At 37.9% G+C, this 23,392-nt stretch overlaps 1 protein-coding gene across 2 annotated transcripts; it reads right to left on the bottom strand.

Annotated features, from left to right (window-relative positions):
* Nucleotides 1–490: 490 nt before the first annotated feature.
* On the bottom strand, nt 491–22,450 carry mapk14a (mitogen-activated protein kinase 14a). 2 transcript variants are annotated; one of them, XM_053625131.1, is made up of 12 exons: nt 22,023–22,450; nt 19,265–19,394; nt 16,515–16,573; nt 11,482–11,593; nt 11,338–11,367; nt 10,607–10,654; nt 10,295–10,409; nt 7,393–7,464; nt 5,385–5,464; nt 4,372–4,450; nt 3,834–4,007; nt 491–1,901 (listed from the first exon to the last, which is right to left on the bottom strand). In XM_053625131.1, exons 1-12 carry the CDS (start codon nt 22,139–22,141, stop codon nt 1,834–1,836), a joined length of 1,086 nt encoding a protein of 361 aa, XP_053481106.1. In that variant the 5' UTR covers nt 22,142–22,450; the 3' UTR covers nt 491–1,833. The 2 variants fall into 2 exon arrangements, with proteins under 2 accessions (XP_053481106.1, XP_053481105.1); XM_053625130.1 differs by lacking the exon at nt 5,385–5,464 and adding an exon at nt 6,160–6,239 and having other exon boundaries at nt 22,023–22,448.
* Nucleotides 22,451–23,392: the final 942 nt, after the last annotated feature.

The following is a 23,392-nucleotide window of genomic DNA, read 5'->3' as shown; positions in this document are numbered from 1 at the left end:
GACTTGGAGGATCTGCTGCTAACATCTTGGTGCCAGATACAACAGCACACCTTCAGAGGTCTTCAGGAGTCCATGCCATGAAAGGTCAGAGCTATTTTGGCAGCACAAGGGGGACCTACACAATATTAGGCAGATATTTTTAATGTTATGGCTGATCCATGTATCTGCCCTTTTTATGGAATCGTGCTGTTTATTGTGCATAATTTGTTTGAAATGTTAACATGACATGTTGATTATGTTAACATGTTCTCTGTACTCCCCCATAAACTATAATTGTGTAATTTGTGCAACAATCAAAACAAATTGTTTTCAATAACAACTAAAAACTACTTTCATTATAGCTTTGATTTGTATTATCTACATCTGATATAACTATCAAATTAACACATTATACCTGTAAATATAAACCAAATAAAAACAACTATTAACCAATACCATCTTGCTCCACTATACATGAAATGTTTTGGTCACACTTGACAAATGAAACCCCTTATCTCTGAAAAATATCTGCCTTTATTTTCTTTAATAAACTTTGCTTATTTGATTATAATCTCTACAGTCTAATGTAGGGAAAAAGCAGACAGAAGCAGCCACTCCAGTAAATATTACCTCTGCAGTATATAAATATCTCACACTGGTACAATATTGACATTCATTTCATAACTTCTCAAATGACAGCTCAAAAACAAAAGAGGAAAAACCCCATTCACATCATGCAGTCACAATCTCTCCACTTCTCTCTCACACAGTCCTGCACACGGTGACAGCTCAGAATGGTGAACACACCATAAAATATACAGATGATGAAAAAGATTACAAGAAGAACCTTGTCACTGGTGCCAATAGTCTTCCAAATAATGGCAGAGTCACCCTAGTTTCTCAAAGTTAAACTAAATGGCACACATCAAAATATTTTTTCAACAAATATTTCTGGGAATTATACAGGGGACTCCCCGGGATTGCCAAATGTCTCTAGCAAAGTTTCTAACTGTAAGTTAATGCACATACTGTTCAACAAAACATGAGTTTAGTTACATGTGTCACAGATCTCAGTACCTTGTTCTAAAATATAATTCTACTAGCAGAGAATTAAATGGAAATATTTTATATCTAAAAATGAAACCTTATTTAAAACCTATCAGTCAGGGGTCTAGCCAGCTAGTTTAATTCTCAGAAAATGTTATTGAGGAAATGTCAGATAAGACATTGGTGGCAGGAGTATTTTTTTTCTATGTAGATTATAACACTATAAATAGCAATAGAAACACTATTTTATTGAAAAAAAAAAATTTTTGGTCATATCACTGATACCAAAGTTGTGTTGCCTTTGGATGAAATTCCGATTTACAAATAAGAACCACGACATTTCCAGTGTTAATAGTTTTTGTAATTCTCAATCCCCTGAACTGTAAAGTTGCCGGGTTGGGACATAACGTAATGAGCATAAAGCTTTGTTGCCGGGTCAGATGTTTTTATGCAAGTGTGTGTGAGCTTGAAAATGTTAACATGTCTGTTCATTTGCCTGACAAATGAATGGAAACATGGCAGGGGGTTAGCTCAAATGCTACTCAATTCTACTGGAGACCCCACTTATGTATAACGCTCATGAAATCTATCCCTTTTTCTGCCATAATGTGTTTTGCTCCCCATTTCAGTAGATGCCATTTTTTTAATATACAAAACATTTTTTAAAAAGACTAGAACAAAGAAAATAAAGTGGCAGGCACTTAAAAAAAAAAAATCATACTGTCGGTCTGGTTAGAGAACTGCAAAACATTACAGTGCTAACAAACAAAGTTGAAAGACTGCTGAAGTTCCCGTCCTGTATGATTCTCATGATTCCATTTCATCCACATCAAAGGCAGGTGGCTCGAAACTGATGACTTCCTCATATGTCAAACCTGTACAGGGATGAGGGATGAAGAACGAAGTGTTACGGCCTAAGCTGCAGAAGCATTCTCCAGACCCAGTTACACATATAAAGCAATATTAAGTAATCCTGTGCCTACGTTCACCAACATTGTGTAGAAATAGATCTAAATTGAGTCTTACGTGTAACACTGAAAAGTCTTGTATTTGCAATAAAACTGGGATATCATCTGCACAAGTGTAAGCAGTGAAGCTCAATACACACCAGCTGTTCATTGTTTATATTTAACTGAGCACTGAAATGTACTCAAACTGTAGACACACCCACAATTAACCATATCTGGAATGTAGGCGTCACTTTCAAAGGTTTCTAAGAAAAGGACTTGTGCCAAAAAAGGAAAAGACTTTGTGTACTGTTTAATTTTTTTTGTGTTTCTTATTTCTTAATTAAAATTCTATGAACTTTAAGAAATGTGCATCATGTTCATGAAATAGTAAATCCATTGGCATAAGGAAAGCAAGTGATTTCGTGGAAGTCCTGTTTCACATTTGCAATAGGGGAAGTGGTTAAATCTGGGCATATTAGAAATCAAACTCCAACGTTGCATGCATAATCGTACTCTATGATGGTTATGAAATACCAACTATATCAGGGGTCGGGAACATATGGCTCTTTCAGTGATTGCCTATGGCTCAATGGCAGGGGGGGAAAAAATTCACGAAGGCTAATGGGTAAATTCAATTAAAACCCTACATATTCTAAAATATTACATAACTCATAACTAATGCCTGTCTGACACCAACCTGTGTCACAACAAGCTCAAATTTCATTGGACAATGTGGAGCAAAGCATTAATTTCCGGGTCTAATTCATAAATTGGCTGAAAACTACATAGCCAGTCTGTCTTCAATATTTTAACAAAAGGTGAAATAAAAAAAATAAAAAAGGCAAGTATCGTTCTTTCCGGTCCGAATGGACATACAAATTTACGTTTGTGGAAGTCGCATTAATGATAAGTAATGTTCACTTTACTCTTACTTATGTACTGCATCTTATATTGATTTGCCATTTGATGAAATTATCATAGTTGGTTAAATGAAGGCCAAGTGCCACCTACCGGCCTATTGGCTGAAGTGCAGGCTGTTAGGTCAAGAACATGCAAAAAGTTAAATGGCCTTTATTACATTGCCACTTTTTCTAATTATGCAATAATAGTAAAGATAATAACTATAATAAGAAGACATGAAAAATGACAGAAAAAAAAAAATTTCTCTGGATCTTCAAGGAAAAATAATCATAATTTTTCTTTTTTGCTTTTATGGCTCTGCCAGCTGAAAAGGTTCCCGACCTCTACACTATATGCTCAATTTCTCTCAGAAATGTGCATGTAGCCAAAACATCATATGACTGAAAGGTCGTGGACATGCACAGGTACCTGTACACCTCATTTCCCTCCAGAATTTAGGTCTCAAGCTGACACAAATCTATCAGTTTGGGAACTGGTGTCTGCTATAAGCCAATCTAAGCTTTCGGCCAAAAAAATAAAAATAAATAAATAAATAAATAAATAACCTGTCTGGTCCCTGAAACCACACTATCTAACTGCAATCCTCCAAATAAACATTAACACACTGACTGCTAGCCTTTAATGCCATTGTTTGTATATGACAATTACTTTCATTCAGTGTAATTTAATGTCAATGTTCACTGCAGCTTTGTTTTTCTCTGCTAGGCGCTTTGCAAAAATATACACATAAATCTATGCTCATTTTGTGTAACCTGGCATGTATACAAACTTTTCAACACAGATTCATGCATACACACTGTTAGACAACAAGGGCCGAGTTCAAAGAAATGCTATAAATTTGCACACACATTTAGAAGCAGATGCTGTTTCAAACCTTAAATGTTACAAAACCCCACACCCTCAAGTAAATCACTTCAACCTGCAGTCACGACTCACGTTTCCACTCCTCAATCTCTAGTTCCCGACTCTCAAAGCTCTGGTCATAAGGCTCTGCTTCTGGTTCATCATCTGGGTCATGATACTGGGCAAAGTATGGATGAGCCAGAGCGTCAGCTGCAGTTATTCTCTTGTCTGTATCCAAAACCAGCATCTTCTCGAGGAGGTCCACGGCTGTGACAGTACAGAAACCCCAATCAACAGTGTATAGCAACGATGAAAATTTGCTTTTTAAGTAGCACATAATATAAATCGCTTGTGTTGTAAGGTACACAGAGTAATAAATCTGTTCATACATGCCATTAAAAAAAAACCTGATAAATATACATGCAAAGGATGCACTGATCTAGTAGGACGCATCAGTATGCCATATACATGTTTTAATATCACTGATTCTGATATTAAAAGAATAATTTCATAGTGATGCTTAAATATTGTTGTAGATTTTGAATACCATTGAATAAATAGTAATACATATTTAAATTAATATGACAGGAAACTCCATAGTCACTGATGCATACTGGTAAGTTTCTCTTACCCTGTGGATTGGCCCCAATAAATACATCAGCAAAATTCCTTTTAGGCATTTGTGGCAGAGAATGAATGTAATTCCTGGCCTGTAAAAAAGAAAAGGGTTGATTATTTAAGGGTAAGCATTAGGGAAATCGTAAGATTTACGCAAAGATGATTCTGTCTAAGCTATTTATACTTGCAGTCAGACTTTCTAAACAGACCAGATTAGGGCGCAAAAAGCTGCATTAAACGCGAGAGAATCTGCAAACAGAGGTGGAAAAAAGCAAGGAAAAAGACTAAGACGAATCATTTCAGGGCCAACTTGCTTCCTAACAATTGTTGAATTTTATGATCTCAGACAAATTAATTTAAATGCATGTTAGAAAGTGGTAGAGTTTTCATCTCAATCTCCATACACTCTCTTAAGATGTATGATTGGATGCTTGTACGAGACCCCCCCCCCCCCCCCCCAAAAAAAAACAACAACATTTCAATGAATACTGTGTCTCAGGAAATTGTTTATTAGTATGCAGCACTGCATAATTAATGCAAGATTCTCCTTAGAATACAGCAGGCTTTGGGATGGCACATACACGGCTTCCATTTTCAATGCACACCAGTTAATACAGAGCAAAGAGCTTAGATTCAGAATAAGACCAGTCACAACAAGAAAGTGTGAAAAAGCACAAACCCTCCACAACACATGCTATGTTTCAGAATCAGTGGATTTTCATGTTAAGGGATGGTTTTGGGGCAACATCAAGGATTACCTCAATATGGAGTAAACTAATAATGGTATTCTATGCCGTCGCTCTTTCTAGTGCACTTTCACCATCACAGTGAATGATTGCACTTATATGAAAATGTTTTTTCCTCTCTACAACCGCTGCCAATGTAGTGACCCCAAGAAGTATAAGCAATACAGCCTTATGAGCATGAGCAGGCCTATGCACCCAAAAAAAACAAAACAAACAAACAAAAAAAAAACATGAATTGTAAAGATATTGTACTTGGGGGCAGGGGCCACAGAAAGCTCACCTCATGGCTAGGCATCCTGCTTATTAGAGAGGCAGGGGGAGTTCCTGTCAGCCGCATTATCTGCTGTAGCTGGTTTATATCTATGACAGCCAGGTCAAGGGCTTATAGCAGACACGTTTTACAAATTACCTGCTTTTGTTTGTCTCCTATTTAGGAGAGAAGAATGGAAAGAAGAGACAGAAAGCAACACAGAGGTTTGACATGCACATATGGGACACACAATGCTGCAAAGAACAACTCTCTCGACTTGAAATTGTGCATTATGGTCATTCCCAGAGAAAACACAGCCGGCACCAGCAAAGCTAAAATCAACATTTTGTTCATTAATTCATTACAAATCACAATCAAGCCAATTATCCGGTTTAAAAATCACCACAGTTTACATCTTGAAAAAATTAGTAAAGCATGTAGTACAATACTACTGGTATACATTATGCTCTGTACATAGCCTTCACTATTTTCCCAATTAAGAGACATTAAAATAGCCACTACAAAGTTTTGCACAATAATCAATTCATACATATATAGATTTCATATCTGTGAAAAATGTATTGCATACCATTAGGTAGATCTAAGCAGAAAAACATGGAAGGCTATGTATGGAAGCTGTACAACAGATTATGCAAGAATGTGAAAGCATGCTGCAGGAAAAGGTCTCTTTGTTGGTGAAATCCCAAAAAAAAAGTAATAAAATCAGTGTACAGTTTAGAAACGCACCAAATTAGCTTCGTGTGGCAAAGCATACAGTGTAGCATCCTCCAAACATTACACTCACAGATTCTGATGACATTTTCGTCAACAGCTCAGGTCCTGGAGTTCCAACGAGCAGCATGATAAGTTTCAGCTGGTCAATGTCTACATTGGAACATAAAGGAAAAACAGAGGCAAAGCAGAGACACTGCTGCCACACAGCCTCATGGCCATGACCATGCAGCTGTCATCACTGGCATTTCCATGGACAGGATCTGACAAGCTGCAAAATGTAGCTGCTAGGAAAGAAAGAAGAAGGAAAAAGAAAAGAAAAAAAAAACCCAACACTGTCTCCATTTGTACTAAACATTAACATTGGGGCATTTAAGAAACGCAACGAAAAACCCAGAGAAGGGTTCCCAGGAATTCAGGAATTTTCCTTAAAAATAATAATAAATAAATAAATCAAATAAATTTTTTTTTTTAAATAAAAAAAAATTGCTGGTACTGTGAAAAATGAAAACAGAAATTTCATATTAGTGAACATACAATGTGCAGGTCAAAGAATTATAAAACTGGTAAACACATGTAAAATAGGTGTTTTAGTTTAAAATACTAAACCAAAAATAATAATATGCCATGCCAAATAAAAAAACAGGCTAGACAAAAATAAAGAAAGAAATAAACAAACAAACAAAATGTTCCAACCATTACTCTTTTTCCATGTGAAGAGCTACGGGTTTCATTTTACTATACTACAAAATGTATATTTTAAGCACAGCCATATTTGTGGATAGCACTGCATGATCTAATCAGTAAAAATAGCAAAGGCTTGCCCAGAGCAAAAAGAACAAGCCCAGGTGTGTTCAGCCTACCACAGAGCTAACTGAATTAAGAGGTTCAGTCATTAGTGGTATTAAGAAGTAGTCGAGACATGTGTGGGACAAAAATGTGGTAGGGTAATGGTAAATCAAGAGCATTAATCATTACACTGACACCAGAGAAAGGAAGAGAATGTGGGATAGCAGGACCAGGAGAGGCATGGCATTCTTTGCAAGGCTGCTCGTTGCTTTCTCAGAAGTATGGATCACATTTCCTTATTAGCACTCCTTGCGGTGAAGAGCCACACGGTGAGGCTAAAACAGTATATGAAGACATTCACTCCTGTACTGCAACATACCGACCGCACAATAGCCTAGGGAAAGACTTAAAACTAAGAAATATTCATATTTATACACATATAAGCCAGCAAGTTCAAACAAGCATAAGCCAAATGCTCCATTGTTTAGCTGCATGTATATAGAAGGTTGAAGGATACGGTCGGTGCCAGGGAATAGCGTTCTCCCCGTCAGCAGCTCAGCCATAATGCAGCCAACAGACCAAATATCCACTGGAAAAATAAAGCCAGGCAAAAACACATCAGCAGAACATTAAGCTTATGTTCCACTACTCTAATCAGATCTTAAAGCTCTTTGACATGAACGATGGATCTGAAACTTAAGTTGACACTAAAGAACAGATTTTGCATCAAAAATCTGCCTGCATGGCTTATACTTCTGTGTTTGCATATTTGTGAACACATCAGGGCAATGTGCACTGGCAGTTGCATAGGTGTCTGTCTTCATATTTACATGGAACATGAATGTGCCCAGTAGTGACAGAAAAATAACTTAAATTACTAAAACCACAAATTAACTAAATTAAACTTTTGTTTCACTATATGAATGGAGAAGGAGCAAAGTAATGGATGCAATAATACTACTAACTAAATCATCAATACCATCCATCCATTTTCCATACCACTTATCTTACACAAGGGACTCAGGGGCACAAAGCGGGGGACACCCTGGATGGGGTGGCAACCCATCGCAGGCCACAATCGCGTGCGCACGCACACACTATGGACAATTTGGAAATGCCAAACAGCCTACAGTGCATGTCTTTGGACTGGGGGAGAAAACCGGAGTACCTGGAGGAAACCGTGAAGCACAGGGAGAACATGCGCATACAGAATGGGGGTGGGATTCAAACCCCCAACCCCAGAAGTACGAGGCAAATGTGCTAACCACTAAGCCACCACGCCCCCCCCAAAATCATCAATACCATGCAATTTACACACACATGCAGTACCGTGCAAAAGTCTTAGGCACCTTATTTTTTTTTTGTACTAACTTTCTTATACATTCTAATTTTATGACTTCTACATTATCGAGTCAGTACAAAAACATTTTAGATTTCCAAACATTAATTTTCCAGCACAAAATGAAATGTTACAGAAAAAAGTTTGTATGCCAGTAAAGAAAGCAGCATATTACATAAGAGACACTTTTCAGGTGAAAAAACATAATAAAGCCATTATACATTTCAAAATCTAGGTTTCGGAAAGGATTCATTTGGAGATGACTCGAACATTCCGTGACCATCCGTGGAAAAAAAAAATGTGAGGGCGGTTACAACACAGCATTCAGACACTCTTGAGCACACTAATGTATAGATGATTTACCACTTTCTATTTGAGGTAGCGCATGAAATTACTGATTGTTTGCTGGTTTTGATCGACAATTTTGTTGTCAAAATAATTATTTTGCCTATGAAACAGTCAAATATGCACAAGTTTGCAAACTAGCTAGCACACCAAAATTGCATGTATGTGCCATTGCTACGTGTCCATAAACGATTTAATGGTAACTTTAGTCAAAATGTTCACCCAGAGATGAGCATCCTACAATATTTTAAGAGGAAGAGGACAAAGGAGGATGAACAGCAGGTCACAGGAGTAGAAAAGACTGAGGAGGACGAGCTTGTAAGTTCACACTACGTTGGATGTTTGGGACGGAGGGGCCATTGTGTGAGGATCTACGAGTTGGAGACACTGTGTTTTCATTTTCTGTCGTGATTCTGGAAAACGTCCTTTATCAAATAAAGTATATTATGCACTTTATGGTATGTAGTAGTTTTTGTTCTAATTATATGACAGTCCGTATCTCGGACTGTGCTCCTGAGTCTTTATAATCTCCCCTCCCCAGTCTCATCTTCTGTCACTGCAAGTACCCTCTTACAACCACACTAAATAGTACATTCTGTACCCAAAAGTCATTATAAATGAGCTTTTAAGTGTTTTTTTTAGCATGTCAGTGTTCCCCCATAGGTTCAAAATCGCTCCTACGCCCTGACTGCTGGGTTTTTAAATTTAATTATTTTTGAACGCATTTTTGCTCTACAGCATTTCTTTGCATGCACCTAAGACTTTTGCACAATATACACACACACACACACACACACACACACACACACACACAGAGAGTAGAACTCGACAATCCTCATCTAGTCGTTCAGTTTGTATTCCTTAAATACCCTCAAACTACACTTCAAACAGGAAGGAATCTATTGAAGAAAAACTATTATTTCAGACATCTGACCTTGCTGTGACCTTGACCCTGCTTGGATCAATTCCAAAATCTAATCAGTTCATCTGCTGGTTACAGTCATAAGTCCATGCAAATCCTACAGACATTCAACAGCTCGTTCTTGAGATACGGCACCAAAGAGAATCTCAGATGGATGCATGGACAAATGAACAACCCAAAAAGACGACAATAAAACTTGGGAGCTTGGGAGCAAGCATTTTGTGCCAGGGTTTAAAGCCAAAGTTCAATCATTCAGATTAAGGCTTTAATCTGCAGCCAGAGTAAAAATTTATTGGCAGTATTACTTCAAAGCCCTTCACAACATCTGTCACACAATCTGGTACACAACTGGATACACCTCCCTGCCTCAACTAATTTCATCTAAAGGGTTTTGAAGGACTGCACTGCACTTACTCAGAAATCTCTCTGCCTTGCAACTCAAATACACTTCAACACAGAAGTATAAACCAGCCTCAAAAGCCAATTGTCATTTCAATTGTGAGGGGACAGCTGGCATAAGAATGATGAAAGGAGGGAAATAGACATGCATTTCTTAAATGAAGAAAATCTATATTTAATCAAATGGTGCAGTTTGAAATATGCAGTGGACCAAATGTTCTAATGTTACAGCGATAGGTATTAAAGTAAAGTAGTTTGTGCTTTTAAAAGTTCTAAAATAATCGTGTAATTTTTTTCCCCCTCAGTAATTCAATAATTATTATACAATAATAAATTAAATTATTATACAATAATTTCATCATATTTAAATGCCCTGAGAAATTGTACTACACATGCAAGATAATCCTTCACTACCTGTCATGTTGTAGTGCATCCAGTTAAGCATGATTTCAGGAGCACGGTACCACCTGGTGGCCACATATCCTGTCATTTCATCATCCGTATGCCGTGCCAGGCCAAAATCAAGGATCTGTAATAGAGAGGGAGAGAGAGAGAGAAAGACCAGAGGAATTCAGAGTTACATTTCAGTATTACAGAGGAAACACCAATTTGAGACAGGAAGAAAAGATTTCCTTATTTCCTGACTAGGTATAGCAAAGTGCTAGACCAACTTCACCTCAAAGTTCTGGTTCATGCCTGGGAATATTATGAAAACAGCGGACGTACCTTAAGCTCACAATCTTCATTCACAGCCAAATTACTGGGCTTCAGGTCCTTAGGAATAGAGAGAATAATTTCAAAAGTATTATTGAAAAATTCTAATGTCTAAATATTCTTAAGAATGAAAAGTTCTTTGTTCTTTGAAAGGGTGTATTTGCATTATTATGCTATTATATTATCATTATATAATCAGGAGCATAAAATGGTCTTATAATGACAATAATATTGTTTATCGCAATTATTTCTTGGACGATATATACTGCCCGACGAAAAGTAGTTATCGTGAACGGATTAGGTCGGTAAGCATTTTTTAAGGTCTGTAAGCACTCTCTTTTCACTGCAGACTAATTGGCATTTTTAGACTTGTGCTGGTATTTGTTTTAGAAATGCATATTACAAGATGATTCCATCATTTTTCCTCAATATTGAGTGATTCTATATTTTTTTTTCCTCTATCTGATCTAGAAAACAAATATGCCATTAATTTAAATAATTTAATTTAACTTGAGGTATGTTTCACAAAGCCAGAATGTTCAGCTATTAAACAAAATTGTTTTGTATCATATCTGTGATTTGTTTATTTGCTACAAAGTAAAAAATAAATAAAAAATCCAAGTGAACATCCTCCAATTGTGGTGATTCCATAATTTTTGTTGCCAGGGGTTGTAGTCTGTTCGAGGCTTAAAGAAATACTTTATGCCTTTTCCCTGTAAATCTAGAAATATAAAATTACTTACTCTGTGAATGATGTCTGCTGAATGGATGTACTGCAACACAGAAGACAAAAGAAACACACATATAGCAATATTCAGAATACATCAGAAAATTTCTAAACATGAATTTATTTACTCTCACAACCTATCTTGTGCACATTGCTTCACCTTAAGCCCTCGAAGGATCTGGTAGATAAGGAACTGCACATGGTCATCAGTCAGCTTCTGACATTTCACTATATTATTTAGGTCTGCACCCATCAGGTGAGTCACCAGGTACCTGCCAATCACAGAAGAGTATGTGGTCATACTCTGGACTTCATCCAAGTGACCAACATAAAATCTCCCACACATAAGATAACATCTAGCTTTTAAAGACGTGCGATAGAACTTTGGCCAGGAACATGGAAATTTTCTGATCATTGATAATTGAGCATGCACAGAGGATTAAACAAGACAACGATCAGTCACCAGACGTATTTGTGACTATGCGTGAGACGAGATGCATCAAATAACACTTTGAAATCAACAGTGCCAGTACAAATATCTGAGGGGAAAAAAAAGAAAAAAAAAAACCAAAAAAACACATCTGAAACTGCTGCAGAAACATGAGTCAGCAGCTGGTATTATCGTGGCTACTGCCATTAACTCCCACACATGGAGGCGCCACACTGAACTCAACACTGCCTATGCAGACTTAATTACGGTGCAGTGGAGAGTCCAATGCTTGCTTTGGTAATTACCTCCCAGTAACTCAACTCAGTTTCCGTTGTTCACAGAGTTAATGCTAACCACAATCCCCTAACAGATGATTCACACTGTTCAACAGATAATTCACCCCCTAACAGATGACATGCGCAGTCCGTGGCATTATATAAAACAGAACCTTGCTGGCACTACATAGAAAAGCTTAAAATAAATTCTGCTTAAGCCAACAGAGAGATTTTCCACACCCTCTGCACAAATGGTATCTAAAACAATAAACAAACAAACACAAAAGTAATAATGCTGCCCTCTCTGTGATACACCAACACACACACAAAGCCTCAGAGATAAAAATGCACACTCCACCAACAAACACATACATCCACACACAAAGAATCTCATCATATATAATCAGCTTACACATAATGTGCACACACACACAAACGCACACGCACTCACGCTACAGCTCACGCTACAGCTCACGCTACAGCTCATTGGTCAGGTTCAGTGGTATTAATGAGAAGAGTCATGTCCCCCCCCACTGTAAATCAAATTTTTTCCCACCAGTACAGATAAATCAGTGTAAAAGGGACAAGTGGTACATGTGTGTGCCTTCACTAAGTGAAGTGAATCCAAACATGCATATTTTTGGCAGCAGCAGACACCATAGCAAGTCAAGCCCTTTCTTGAACTGCCGTCCCCAGCAACACTCACGGCACATCTAGCTAGTTGTTTCGATGTGGCCCTTACATCATCACGTGCTAATTTTGAATGACTGTCGCAACAAGAACCATCTGGACCAAAACTCTATAGCACCGTTTCAGTTTTTACATTTTAAAATGCAAACCTTCTGAGCCTTGAATAGTTTTCTCTATACTTGGCTTTGACGTCAAGAATATCAATCACCAAGGATATGGCAAAGACTATAGTGCGCTGTTCATGAAAACTGACACACGGATAATGAGTAGATAAGAATTCAGCCAAATTTTACATTGCAAAGTTCAGGTCAAGCCACTTTGCATGGTGCTGACTGGCTCAGGTAGTGTGTTCATACCTGCTCTTAACTATAAGAACATTAATTGAAATGCTCAAGTAATTGCCTCTAAAATGTGAGAAAGCCTGAAAAATGTGAAAGCCTGGCAAGACATTTATTAAGACAAGCTTAAAATATGATAAGATATGCTAAAGATACACCATACGGCCAAAAGTTTGTGGACACCTGACTATCATACCCGTATGGGGGTCTTCTCCAAACTGTTGCCACAAGGATACAATTGTATAAGATGTCCATGTGCTGTAGCATTACAATTTCACTGGAACTACAAAGCCTCGAACCCATTCCAGCATGACAATGTTGCTGTGCACAAATTGACCTCCATGGTTGGAGTGGTTGGCCAAGGTTGGAGTGGAAGAACTGGACTGACCTGCACAGAGCCCTGGCCTCAACCCCATTAAACCCCAGCCTCAACCCCAGTGAAACCCTTTGGGATGAACCAGAACGCCGACTGCACCCCAGGCCTCCTCACCCAACATCAGTGCCCAAACTCACATTGTGGCTGAATGAGCACAAACCCCCTCAACCACATTCCAAAATCTAGTGGAAAGCCATCCCCGAAGAGTGAAGGTTATAACAACAGCAAAGATAATAATATACTTGGACCCTAACATACTTCTTTGGTGCTTAGAGCATCTGTTTGGTGTCAAGGGTACCTCCCTACAATGGTTCAGCTCATAGCTTAAGGACAGGTCTTTTTCGGAAGCGTTGGGTAATTTCTCCTCATCTTCCGCTCCTATTATTAGTGGTGTACCTCAAGGCTCCATTCTGGGCCCATTTCTTTTTAACTTATATATGCGTCCATTGGGGAATATTATTAGAACACACAATGTCTCTTTTCATTTATATGCTGATGATACCCAGTTGTACATACCGTTGAAAGCTGGTGACTCCATTCAGCCATTGTTGGACTGTCTGGACGACATTAAAAAATGGTTAACAAATAACTTCCTCCAAATTAATGAAGACAAAACCGAAATAACTGGTTTTGGTCTCCTGAGATTGAGAGGTGGTCTCACAAATGAGCTTCGTAACCATTTCCCCTCAATTTCTTCCCAGGTTAGGAACCTTGGTATCATCCTGGACTCAGAATTATGCTGAACCAAGCAAATAAATTCGGTTGTTAAGAATAGTTTTTATCAACTACGGATTATTTCTAAAATTAAACCATTTTTGTCTTTCCAAGATTTGGAGGAGGTTATGCATGCTTTTATCACATCGCGCTTAGATTATTGTAATTCATTGTACTCGGGTCTTCCTCAGTCATCTCTTGCTCGTCTCCAGATGGTTCAGAATGCAGCTGCAAGGCTGTTGACCAGGGCAAAGAAATATGATCATACCACCCCAATTTCAGCATCGCTCCATTGGCTCCCGGTCCATTGTAGGATTCAGTTTAAGATTCTGTTTGTCTTTAAAACGCTTAATGATCAAGCTCCGTCCTATCTCAAAGATCTTCTTACACCACATTTATCTAACAGACTTCCAAAATCTTCTGATAGGTTTAATTTGCATGTCCCTCGATTTTGCTGCCCCTCAATTTTGCTGCCCCTCATTTATGGCATCAATTGCCACTGGCATTGCACCTTCAATTACCACTTTTTCAAATAGGCCTAAAACATATCTCTTCTCCCAGGTGTTTTAATCAAATTTTTACTATTGTCTATCTTTACTTGGTTTTATTCCGTTTTCTATTTTACTTTCCGTACTCTGTTCAGCACTTTGGTCAGCTTCGCTGTGTGAAACGTGCTATATAAATAAATTTTACTTACTTAATTACTAAATCTGGAATAGCATGTTCAACAAGCACATTTGAGTGTGATGGTTAGTTGTCCACAAACTTTCGCCTTGTAGTACATGCTGATATAAGAATTTATAAATATACTATAAACAACTATCATAATAGGGTTCCTAATATTGAAGTATATATATATATATATATATATATATATATATATATATATATATATATATATATATATATATATATATATATATATAAACTGCACAGCATCACTTTTCTCAGGCCTGTCTGGAGCCTGTCATGGTCAAGATGCCCCATCATCAACCAGGATTAAGGGGTGAAAGCATGAGCCCCTGCCCTTTGAGACACCAAGAACTTTAGGGATCACAAGCAGTAGTAACATCTAATGTGAGGGGAAAATTAATCTGCATTAATGCTGTAGCTATAAAAATCAAAGTCACTAAGCAACAACCAAAACTGACTTTTTCAGCCCATCACATACTTTGACACTCCTATTATAAAAACAAAATTTAATAAAAATTAAAAAAAAAAAATATATATATATATATATATACATATATACATACACACATACACATATATATACACACATTTTATATATTATATATATATATATATATATATATATATATATATATATATATATATACATATATACACACACACACATACACACATACACACACACATACATACATACACCCCCATAACAATGTACAAATTTAAATGTTTTTATTAAACAGGCTTACTGTGGAGACCCTGTTAGGTAGATAAGGAGCAAGTTTAACAAAAAAAAAAAGGCTGCAAAAACAAAAACAAAGCATTTCATTGTCATTTATTTGTATTATTATTATTATTACTACATCTTAAATTAGTTTGGTGTCTTTCAGTGAACTATAATCTTTAAATTCAATTTTCCACATTTTAATTTTAAACTATGATAACTTTGCTTGTGATTACGATCCGCACATAAGAAAAACATTTTTTAAAAAATGTCAAGATTTACCAAGAACAGCACACAAATTTAAGACATTTAAAACAGCAAGGGAAGAATCGCTTTATGCATCTGTAGAAAGCAAGGAGTTTTTACTACTATGGCATCAGATTTAGTTCACATAGCTTTTCTCCCCTCAATTAAAAAAAAAATACTGGAAAAGGAAAATTCTGATTTCCTTTCCCACTTTGGCTGCGCCACATTGGATATTCATCAGCATTTTTTAATTCTGGCACAAATTTTATGCTGGATGCCCTTCCTGATCCAACCCTCCTCATTTTCTGAGCTTGGGACCAGCACTGAGAGTTCACTAGCTCGTGTAAATCTCCAGTGGCTCGGGTTGGCTCCCTGACCAGGAATCGAACCCGGGCCTCAGCAGTGAGAGCACCACATGCTAGCCACTAGTCCATCAGGGAACCAAACAGGAAAATATTGATTATATTGGGAGATGTCTGAAAAATAAACTGTACCCCACTTAATAACAAATGAGGTAATTTCATGAAATATTTCTTGATAATAATTGAAGAACATAGCATTGCATCTCATAGTAAAGCTGTACAGGTGTGAGAAATGATCTATAAATATAAGTTAAATGACACATACGAACATCAGTGTCCACAAAATGTGTGTAATGTCAATCATTACTTATTGCTAAAGAAAGAAGACTGTATCTGAGCATCACTTACACATCGTTGAACTCCTCCAGACTGGTGGAAGGTGTGAAAACATCCAGCAGGCCTATTACCTGGAAAAACAAGAAGCATTATTAAGATTCTTTATTCAATCTGTACAGGACTTCGTGGAGTTTGTTTGTGATTGTTGCAGACTACAATGCTTAATTTTGTTGCGTCTTTTTTTATTTGCTATTTGCAGAGATTTTTATGCTTTATTTTTGCGGAAAACTACCTGAATTGGCAAAACTGCAGTTGCACAAAATTGTTTTGTCTTTCACAGTGATGTTTGTTGGTAAATGAGACCTTTTAGCTGTGCTCATGTTCAGCGCACATGAATCAAAGAGGGCTTCAGCTGAATGTGCATTGTGATGTCACACAACTCGTCTTAGCCCAAACCTGTGGTGATTTCGAAAAATTGCAAGCTCCTGCGAATACTGCAGCGTTTCTTTGAATTTGCGTTCATTTCTGCAATCGCTAAAATATTGGAGGGGCTGTTTATTGTCCAGTTTCTGTATCCATTAAAGCAAGACACACACTATACAAGATTTCAAATGTCATACAAACACTACACATTGAAAATGCCTGTTGTGCACGACCAAATTATATGCTCACATTGTTCGATTTACACACAGTGACATGCACGGTCACCATGTTCATGAACCAGTGCCCCTATAGTCATTCTTATGGGGGGCTTGGGTGACAAGAGTTAAGAAGTCTTTCTTCCCTTTACGCTTTGTAGATCTGTCAAAGCGAGTGGATAAGATAGCATTACTCAAACTTGGCTCAGGTTATAAAAACACGCTTCGGCCAACATTTTCTTCCCATCATATTAGGATGATGAAATATGTCAAACAGACACATACAGTGCTGTGCAAAGATGCCTTGAAAAGTAGTGAAAAGTTTCTACTTATATAAAATGATTCTACAAAGCAGGAAACAGCAACAAACTTGATCAAATCGATATTTAGCCCAGTTCTTTTAAGCACACAGTTTTATAAGGAAATCAGCTGGTAGGATTTTCAAATGCGGCTCTTTTGCAAATCTTGGCTGTGAAAGTTGTTTGAAAGTTGGTCCATTACTTAATATTTTGTTTTCTTTAACAACATACAACTGCTTTTCTGTGAGACATGAGTTGTATTAAAAAATTAAATAAGGTGTTTACAATCTTTGCACAGTACTGTATGTTGCTGTCGGAGCTCAACCAATGTGGTGTCCATGCGGTCTGTGCACAAATCATCTTCTCTTCTGTTAATGTTATTATTACTGACATGCACAGACCCACAAAATCAGTTCATGACTTTGAGGAAACAAGTCAAACTGCTCACGCTGCAAGACAGCCGAGCATAACTTCTGACGTTTCTGTCAGGAATGCAGATCGATAAGAGTGTGGACAGCTCATCGAGCATCGCTGCCCTGCCTACAATGCACCTGAAACAATGACTGCGACTGAAAGACATAAACAGAACAATTAAAAAACGGGGTCAACTCGTACGCTGTTGGCATGAACAACACAATCTCAAAGCAAAACAGGAAGCAACAAAAGGTTTGCTTGCCAGCTGATCTTAAAACTGTTTTGATCAAAATACATGGCACCAGTGTAGCATTTGTACAAGAAACACAGGCGCAGGAGAATTTGATTGTACTCTGATCTTTTTAAATATTAAAAATGCGATATTAAATGGCTTTTGGTCATTATTGTTCCAAGTAAGGCCACAAACACATTTGCTTCTCAAAACATACTTTCACAACATACAAGCATGATAAAGAAGAAGGAAAAGAGAAAAGGGAACAAGAAGTAAAGTGACGGACTAGCACAAAGTGTTCAGAGGAACTGTGAATACAGGACTTTGGTTTGGTAAATCTAGCACAATGGTTCGCAACTGGAGGGTCTCACCAAAATAAAAGAAAAAAAAAAAAGAAAGAAAATGCACGCACACATGCACGCATATTACCACTGGGCCCTGTCGAAAATATTAGCTGTAGTTTTACAAGTTTACAGAACTTCACAGAACTGTGCAGTTTTCATTTGCAATAGAAGGGAACTCCAAACTCCAAATTACTTTTCACTGGTAGTCTAATGTTAAAAGAAGGCCGCTAAATAAATTCAGCTTAATAAAATACACTCAAGACACCCAGCAGTTTGTTACAGCACTTTCATGGTCTTTTAGATTTATATTCAGTCCCTCCAGGATTTTGCGATAACAGAAATGAAAGAAAAAAAATCAAGGAAACTCCACGATATTCGCAGGAGCTCGCAACGTTTCAAAATTACAGCAGATTTTCCAGCAGATTTGGAAAAGACGAGACATGTGACATCATCATGATGCACATTCAGCCAAAGTCCTCTGCGATTCACGTGTGTCAAACAGCTAAAAAGGTCGCATTTACAACATACATGGCTGTGAAAGACCATGTAAAACAATTTCATGCAATTGCAAATTCACCAATTCAAGGAGTATCCTGTAAATATTTTTTTTTAATAAATAACAAAAAAAGCACAAAAATCGCTGCAAATTGCATCATAAATTTGGAAAAAATCTGAGGCAAAATGGAGCATTTTTGGCCACAACAATCACAAAAAAAACAAAAAAACTCTGAAATCCTGTATGGACTGTATATTGTGGAATAGATTACAATAATATAGGTAAATTTTGTTTCGATTTTAAATTTAAATGATAAAGGAGACTAAGATTCGAATGATAACGGACACGAGTTCTGAGGTTTAACAAGCTGAGAGCCACTGATGCAACATCCACACTTACGTTCTCATGTTTCATGTGCTTGAGAAGCCGCAATTCTCTGTAGGTTCTTTTGGCATGGATAATGGACTGGAATGGCCTTGAGAGTTTTTTCACAGCAATCTTCAAACCTGTCTTCTCATCAACCGCTGAGCTGGAAAAGACAAAGCCATGACATTGAAGTAATAAAAAAATTGTCTTCCTTTTAATACATTTACTGTAATACATCAGTGATGTTGATACGAATTTCATAATAATCCTGTTCCACTGAGTTAGAAGCAAGAACTGCCATAAATTCTAAGTAGTCACTCTTATTGTAACACTGAGCCTAGAGCTAGTGATGACAGACATTAGAGGTATGAACAGCGACAGGTTGGAAGTATTGCTCAAACCTTTCCCGTCAAAAATGTGGTAAAAGTCTGATGTAATGTTTAATAGGAACACCGGTACACCTGCTCAGGAAAATGGCTTGTTGAGAGAGATCAGACGAGAATGGTCATACTGGGTTGTGCTGACAGGAAGGCAATGATAACTCAAATAACCACTTTTTACAACCGTAGTGGGCAGAAAAGCATCTCAGAACACATGACATATCAAACCTTGAGGCTATGACAGCAGAAGACCACAGAGTTTCACACCTGTTAGCCAGCTGAAGGAATCTGAGGCTACAGTAGGCGCGGGCTCACTGAAAGTCAGTATGTTTACATGGACAACAATATTCCGAAATTAACCCAATTAAGACGATACTCTGATTAAGAAACTACCATTAAACAGCGATTTCTGGGTACCTTAATCCAGCTAAAGTCATACTCGAACTAAAATCAAATCAACTTAAGGCATGTGGAGTATTCCTATTTTAGTCACATTACTGAAGTGCATTACAGACATATAAACGTCTTAATCACACTATTAACATCTTGTGGGTGTTATCACCGCATTTTGTGACAGAACACGTACACACACGGCAGTGCTCAACCGTTTGACGGCAAACAAGAAAGCATGGCTGCGTCCTAAACCATGTAATTACCTCCTATATAGTAAGTTAAATACACGCATTTCAGCTACTATATAGTAGGTAAGTATGTGGTTTCAGATGCAGCCCATGGCTTCAAGCAGTCGTCTATTTGCACGTATAGCATGACAAATAATTAACTTCATTTAAAGCTGTTGTAAAATTAAAAATGAAACACCCAAAACTGTATACAGTACCATAACGAAGACGAACTGTATGTTGATATGTGAAATACGTTCTGGAGGGAACGTCAGACAGCGTGGTGTGGGGACGTAATGGCATGCACCGTTAATCAATCTATGTACTATAACATGTAAAAGGGGAACATGAAAGGAATATTCTAAAATCATCTCATGTAAACATCTTAACCACAATATTGTCTTATTCAGAATAAGGTCAATAATTAGATTACTGCTGTCCATGTAAACATACTGACTGTTCACATGGTAGTTTCTTAATCAGAGTATTGTCTTAATCGGGTAAATATCGGATTATTGTTGTAAACGTACTGTCTGAGAAGTTGTGGATTGTAAGATGACCAGGGATGTGATCGGTTAACTGAAAAACCGCATGAATGAGCAGGGGTACAGGTGTTCCTACTTTTCAAGTGACCAGCGGGTATATGGACAACACACTTCTCTGAGATATTGCAGACATCGTGATTTGTTTTATAAATTTTTATATTTGAATAATAATAAGTTACAAACAGGTAGCAGCAGATTTGACATTAACATTTTGCATCACCACAGAGTTAAGACTTTATATCTCATGGACTGTAGAGATTAAAAAAAAAAAAAAAAAAGGCAAGCTACTCTGACCCAACCCTGTCTGTTCTTCAGAGATCCAGTTACATAAGGTTAATGGTGGGTGATGTAAAGGTCCATGAAATATAACCCAGGTGACATTGTTGCCTAGCAACAAGCACCTAACATTCTTCTTTGGCACACATAAGCACACGCTGTCTACCTGGGGAACAGAGTTATCTAGCAAATGTGTTGTGGTGTTCAAACAATTAGGGCATGCCTGTTTTCATTAAAAGACACTTATCAGTAAACATAAGAGTGAGGACACTGCCAATACGCAATAATGTTGCACAACTTTATTAGAAAAAAATGAATCAACTAGCTGTTTGATCAGCTTGATAACCTGATGCAAACCTGGTATCAGAGTATGTGGATGATATTTAAATGATAGCATGAGAACTTAGAAACTTTTTCCAAAACAAAAAGCATTTGAGATCAAGAATGGAGATTTTTCAGTGCCTGTCTGGATAGTTAAATCATACAGGCATCTAAATTTAGATCAAGGTGTAGCCATGTACTCTACTCGCAATCAGTGCTGAATATTTGCCCAAACTCAAGTAAAGCCGAGTGAAAACAAGTATGAATCATCACAGCAATCAACAGGGTGACACAACTCAAAAGGATCAGGTGATCACAGCCAGATGAGACAAGGAAGTGGGATTATAACAGAATTTGGTGACTACACGATACTATATGTCATGTAACTGATCACAGCGTGCAATGGATTGTTACTTAAGTCAGTAATAGAGCAAAACATGTAATCAACAAAGTAGCCTTCTGAAACAACAATCTCAGACATCTCATCTGTTCACAGAAACTGAACTCTAGCATCTGCCAGCACTAAAACATACTTGTCTGTCCGATTGCTAGCCAAGTTAGCTAGCCAAGCTACACGCGAAGGCCTGCAGGAATGAATGGAGCACTCTTCTTTCCTGCCCTTGAGGATAAGCCAAAATAAAACATTTACCAGACAGATCCGTATGCACCAGAGCCGACTGGAGAGAGGTTCTGATAGCGCACCGGGACCTCCCAAACCGTCTTATTCACCTCCTGTCGGTAAAACGTGGCTCTTTCTTTCTGCGACATTCCTGCAGAGCTAAAGCCCGCGGGCACGCGCAAACTTCTGCTTTAACTCCGCAGCCGCCTCAGTCTCGTGCAGCCGAAATGTAGCGAGTGTGAAAAACAAGTGCACAGTCAGCCGAAACACGACGTGCTGCAGCACCCTTTCACCTCCTACAAGGTTAATTCGCACTAACAGCACCAAAAAACGTCCTGGAATTTAGCAGTCCTTCAGGACTTCGTCTCCTGTTTCGGGTAACTTTAGGACTCTCCCGTGTGCCTGTCCTGACACTAATCACTTCCCTGCTGCTGCTCGCTCCCTCCCTCCCTTCCTTCCTTCCTTCCTTCCTTCGCGCGCTAACCCCGCCAGAAACTCTGAAATCTCGCGAGAATACAAAAATAGAGCTACATTATTCATGCAGATGTGCCACGAAGATCACCTGTTCTCGAGTACCGTAACACAGCATTTTTTTCTTCATTTGATAATGTTTCTGCACCTCAGTTAATTACATCCATGGGCAAAATTCGGTGTCTTAAACTCTCTGTTTCCCTTTCGGGCCTATTATTTGTCACCCCAGCCTTGCTGAAAAGTCTCACCAAGTTTATAGGCCATCTTTTCCAGCTGGTAAGTGCTGGTAGAAAGGAAGTCATTTCTGTGTTACTGCTACTGCCCAATTTCAAGTACAATGTAGACACTTCATTTAAAGAAAATAACACAACAGTGTCCTGTGGTGGGTTGGTTCAGGGTGTTCTCTGCGATAGGCTGGAGGCTTAGGGTAGGTAGGATAAGTAGTATGGAAAATGGTGGATGGAACACAACATTAAGCCGATTGCAAAATTTCAAACATTTATTAATCAATAAAAAAAATCAACTGATCAAGTAATCAGGAAGCTGGAAAACAACTTTCCAGCTGGCATAGATGGTCTACACTATCTGTGTGCTTTAGCTTGATCAGACCAAGCTAAAATTTTCATCAGGGTGGACTAGAGTATTTATCACACATGTATGCATACATTCCATGTCCACTTTACTAGCTACATCTACCTTATAGTTACACTTCTTTTTTCTTTTCTTTCTTTTTTTTTTTTTACCATGCAATACTTACCTGCCATGCCTGCCACACTTACCTGCAGCTGCCATGCACTTACATGTCTGACTATAGTATAATAACTGTGCTGCTAATTTGTCAGCCCACTTCTACACTGTCCATCAGGTAGAGAAGAATTCCTGGGATTTTTATAAGCCCTTCAGTGTCACTGTTGGATTGAAAATAGTCA

This window comes from Ictalurus furcatus, chromosome 5 (genome assembly GCF_023375685.1).
Source record: "Ictalurus furcatus strain D&B chromosome 5, Billie_1.0, whole genome shotgun sequence".
Lineage (NCBI taxonomy): Eukaryota > Metazoa > Chordata > Actinopteri > Siluriformes > Ictaluridae > Ictalurus > Ictalurus furcatus.
Note: the sequence above shows the minus strand (reverse complement) of the source record. Positions and strands in the feature narration are given on the sequence as shown.

Bases quoted from the DNA above. Each gene is read 5' to 3' on its own strand.
- mapk14a (XM_053625131.1), bottom strand. From the start codon at position 22,141: ATGTCGCAGAAAGAAAGAGCCACGTTTTACCGACAGGAGGTGAATAAG. The intron at 5,465-7,392 runs GTATCCTTCAAC...TGGCTGTCATAG, and splicing joins GCTATTCCCTGGCACCGACC to ATATAAACCAGCTACAGCAG. The intron at 4,008-4,371 runs GTAAGAGAAACT...GTACTGTCACAG, and splicing joins TATTGGGGCCAATCCACAGG to CCGTGGACCTCCTCGAGAAG.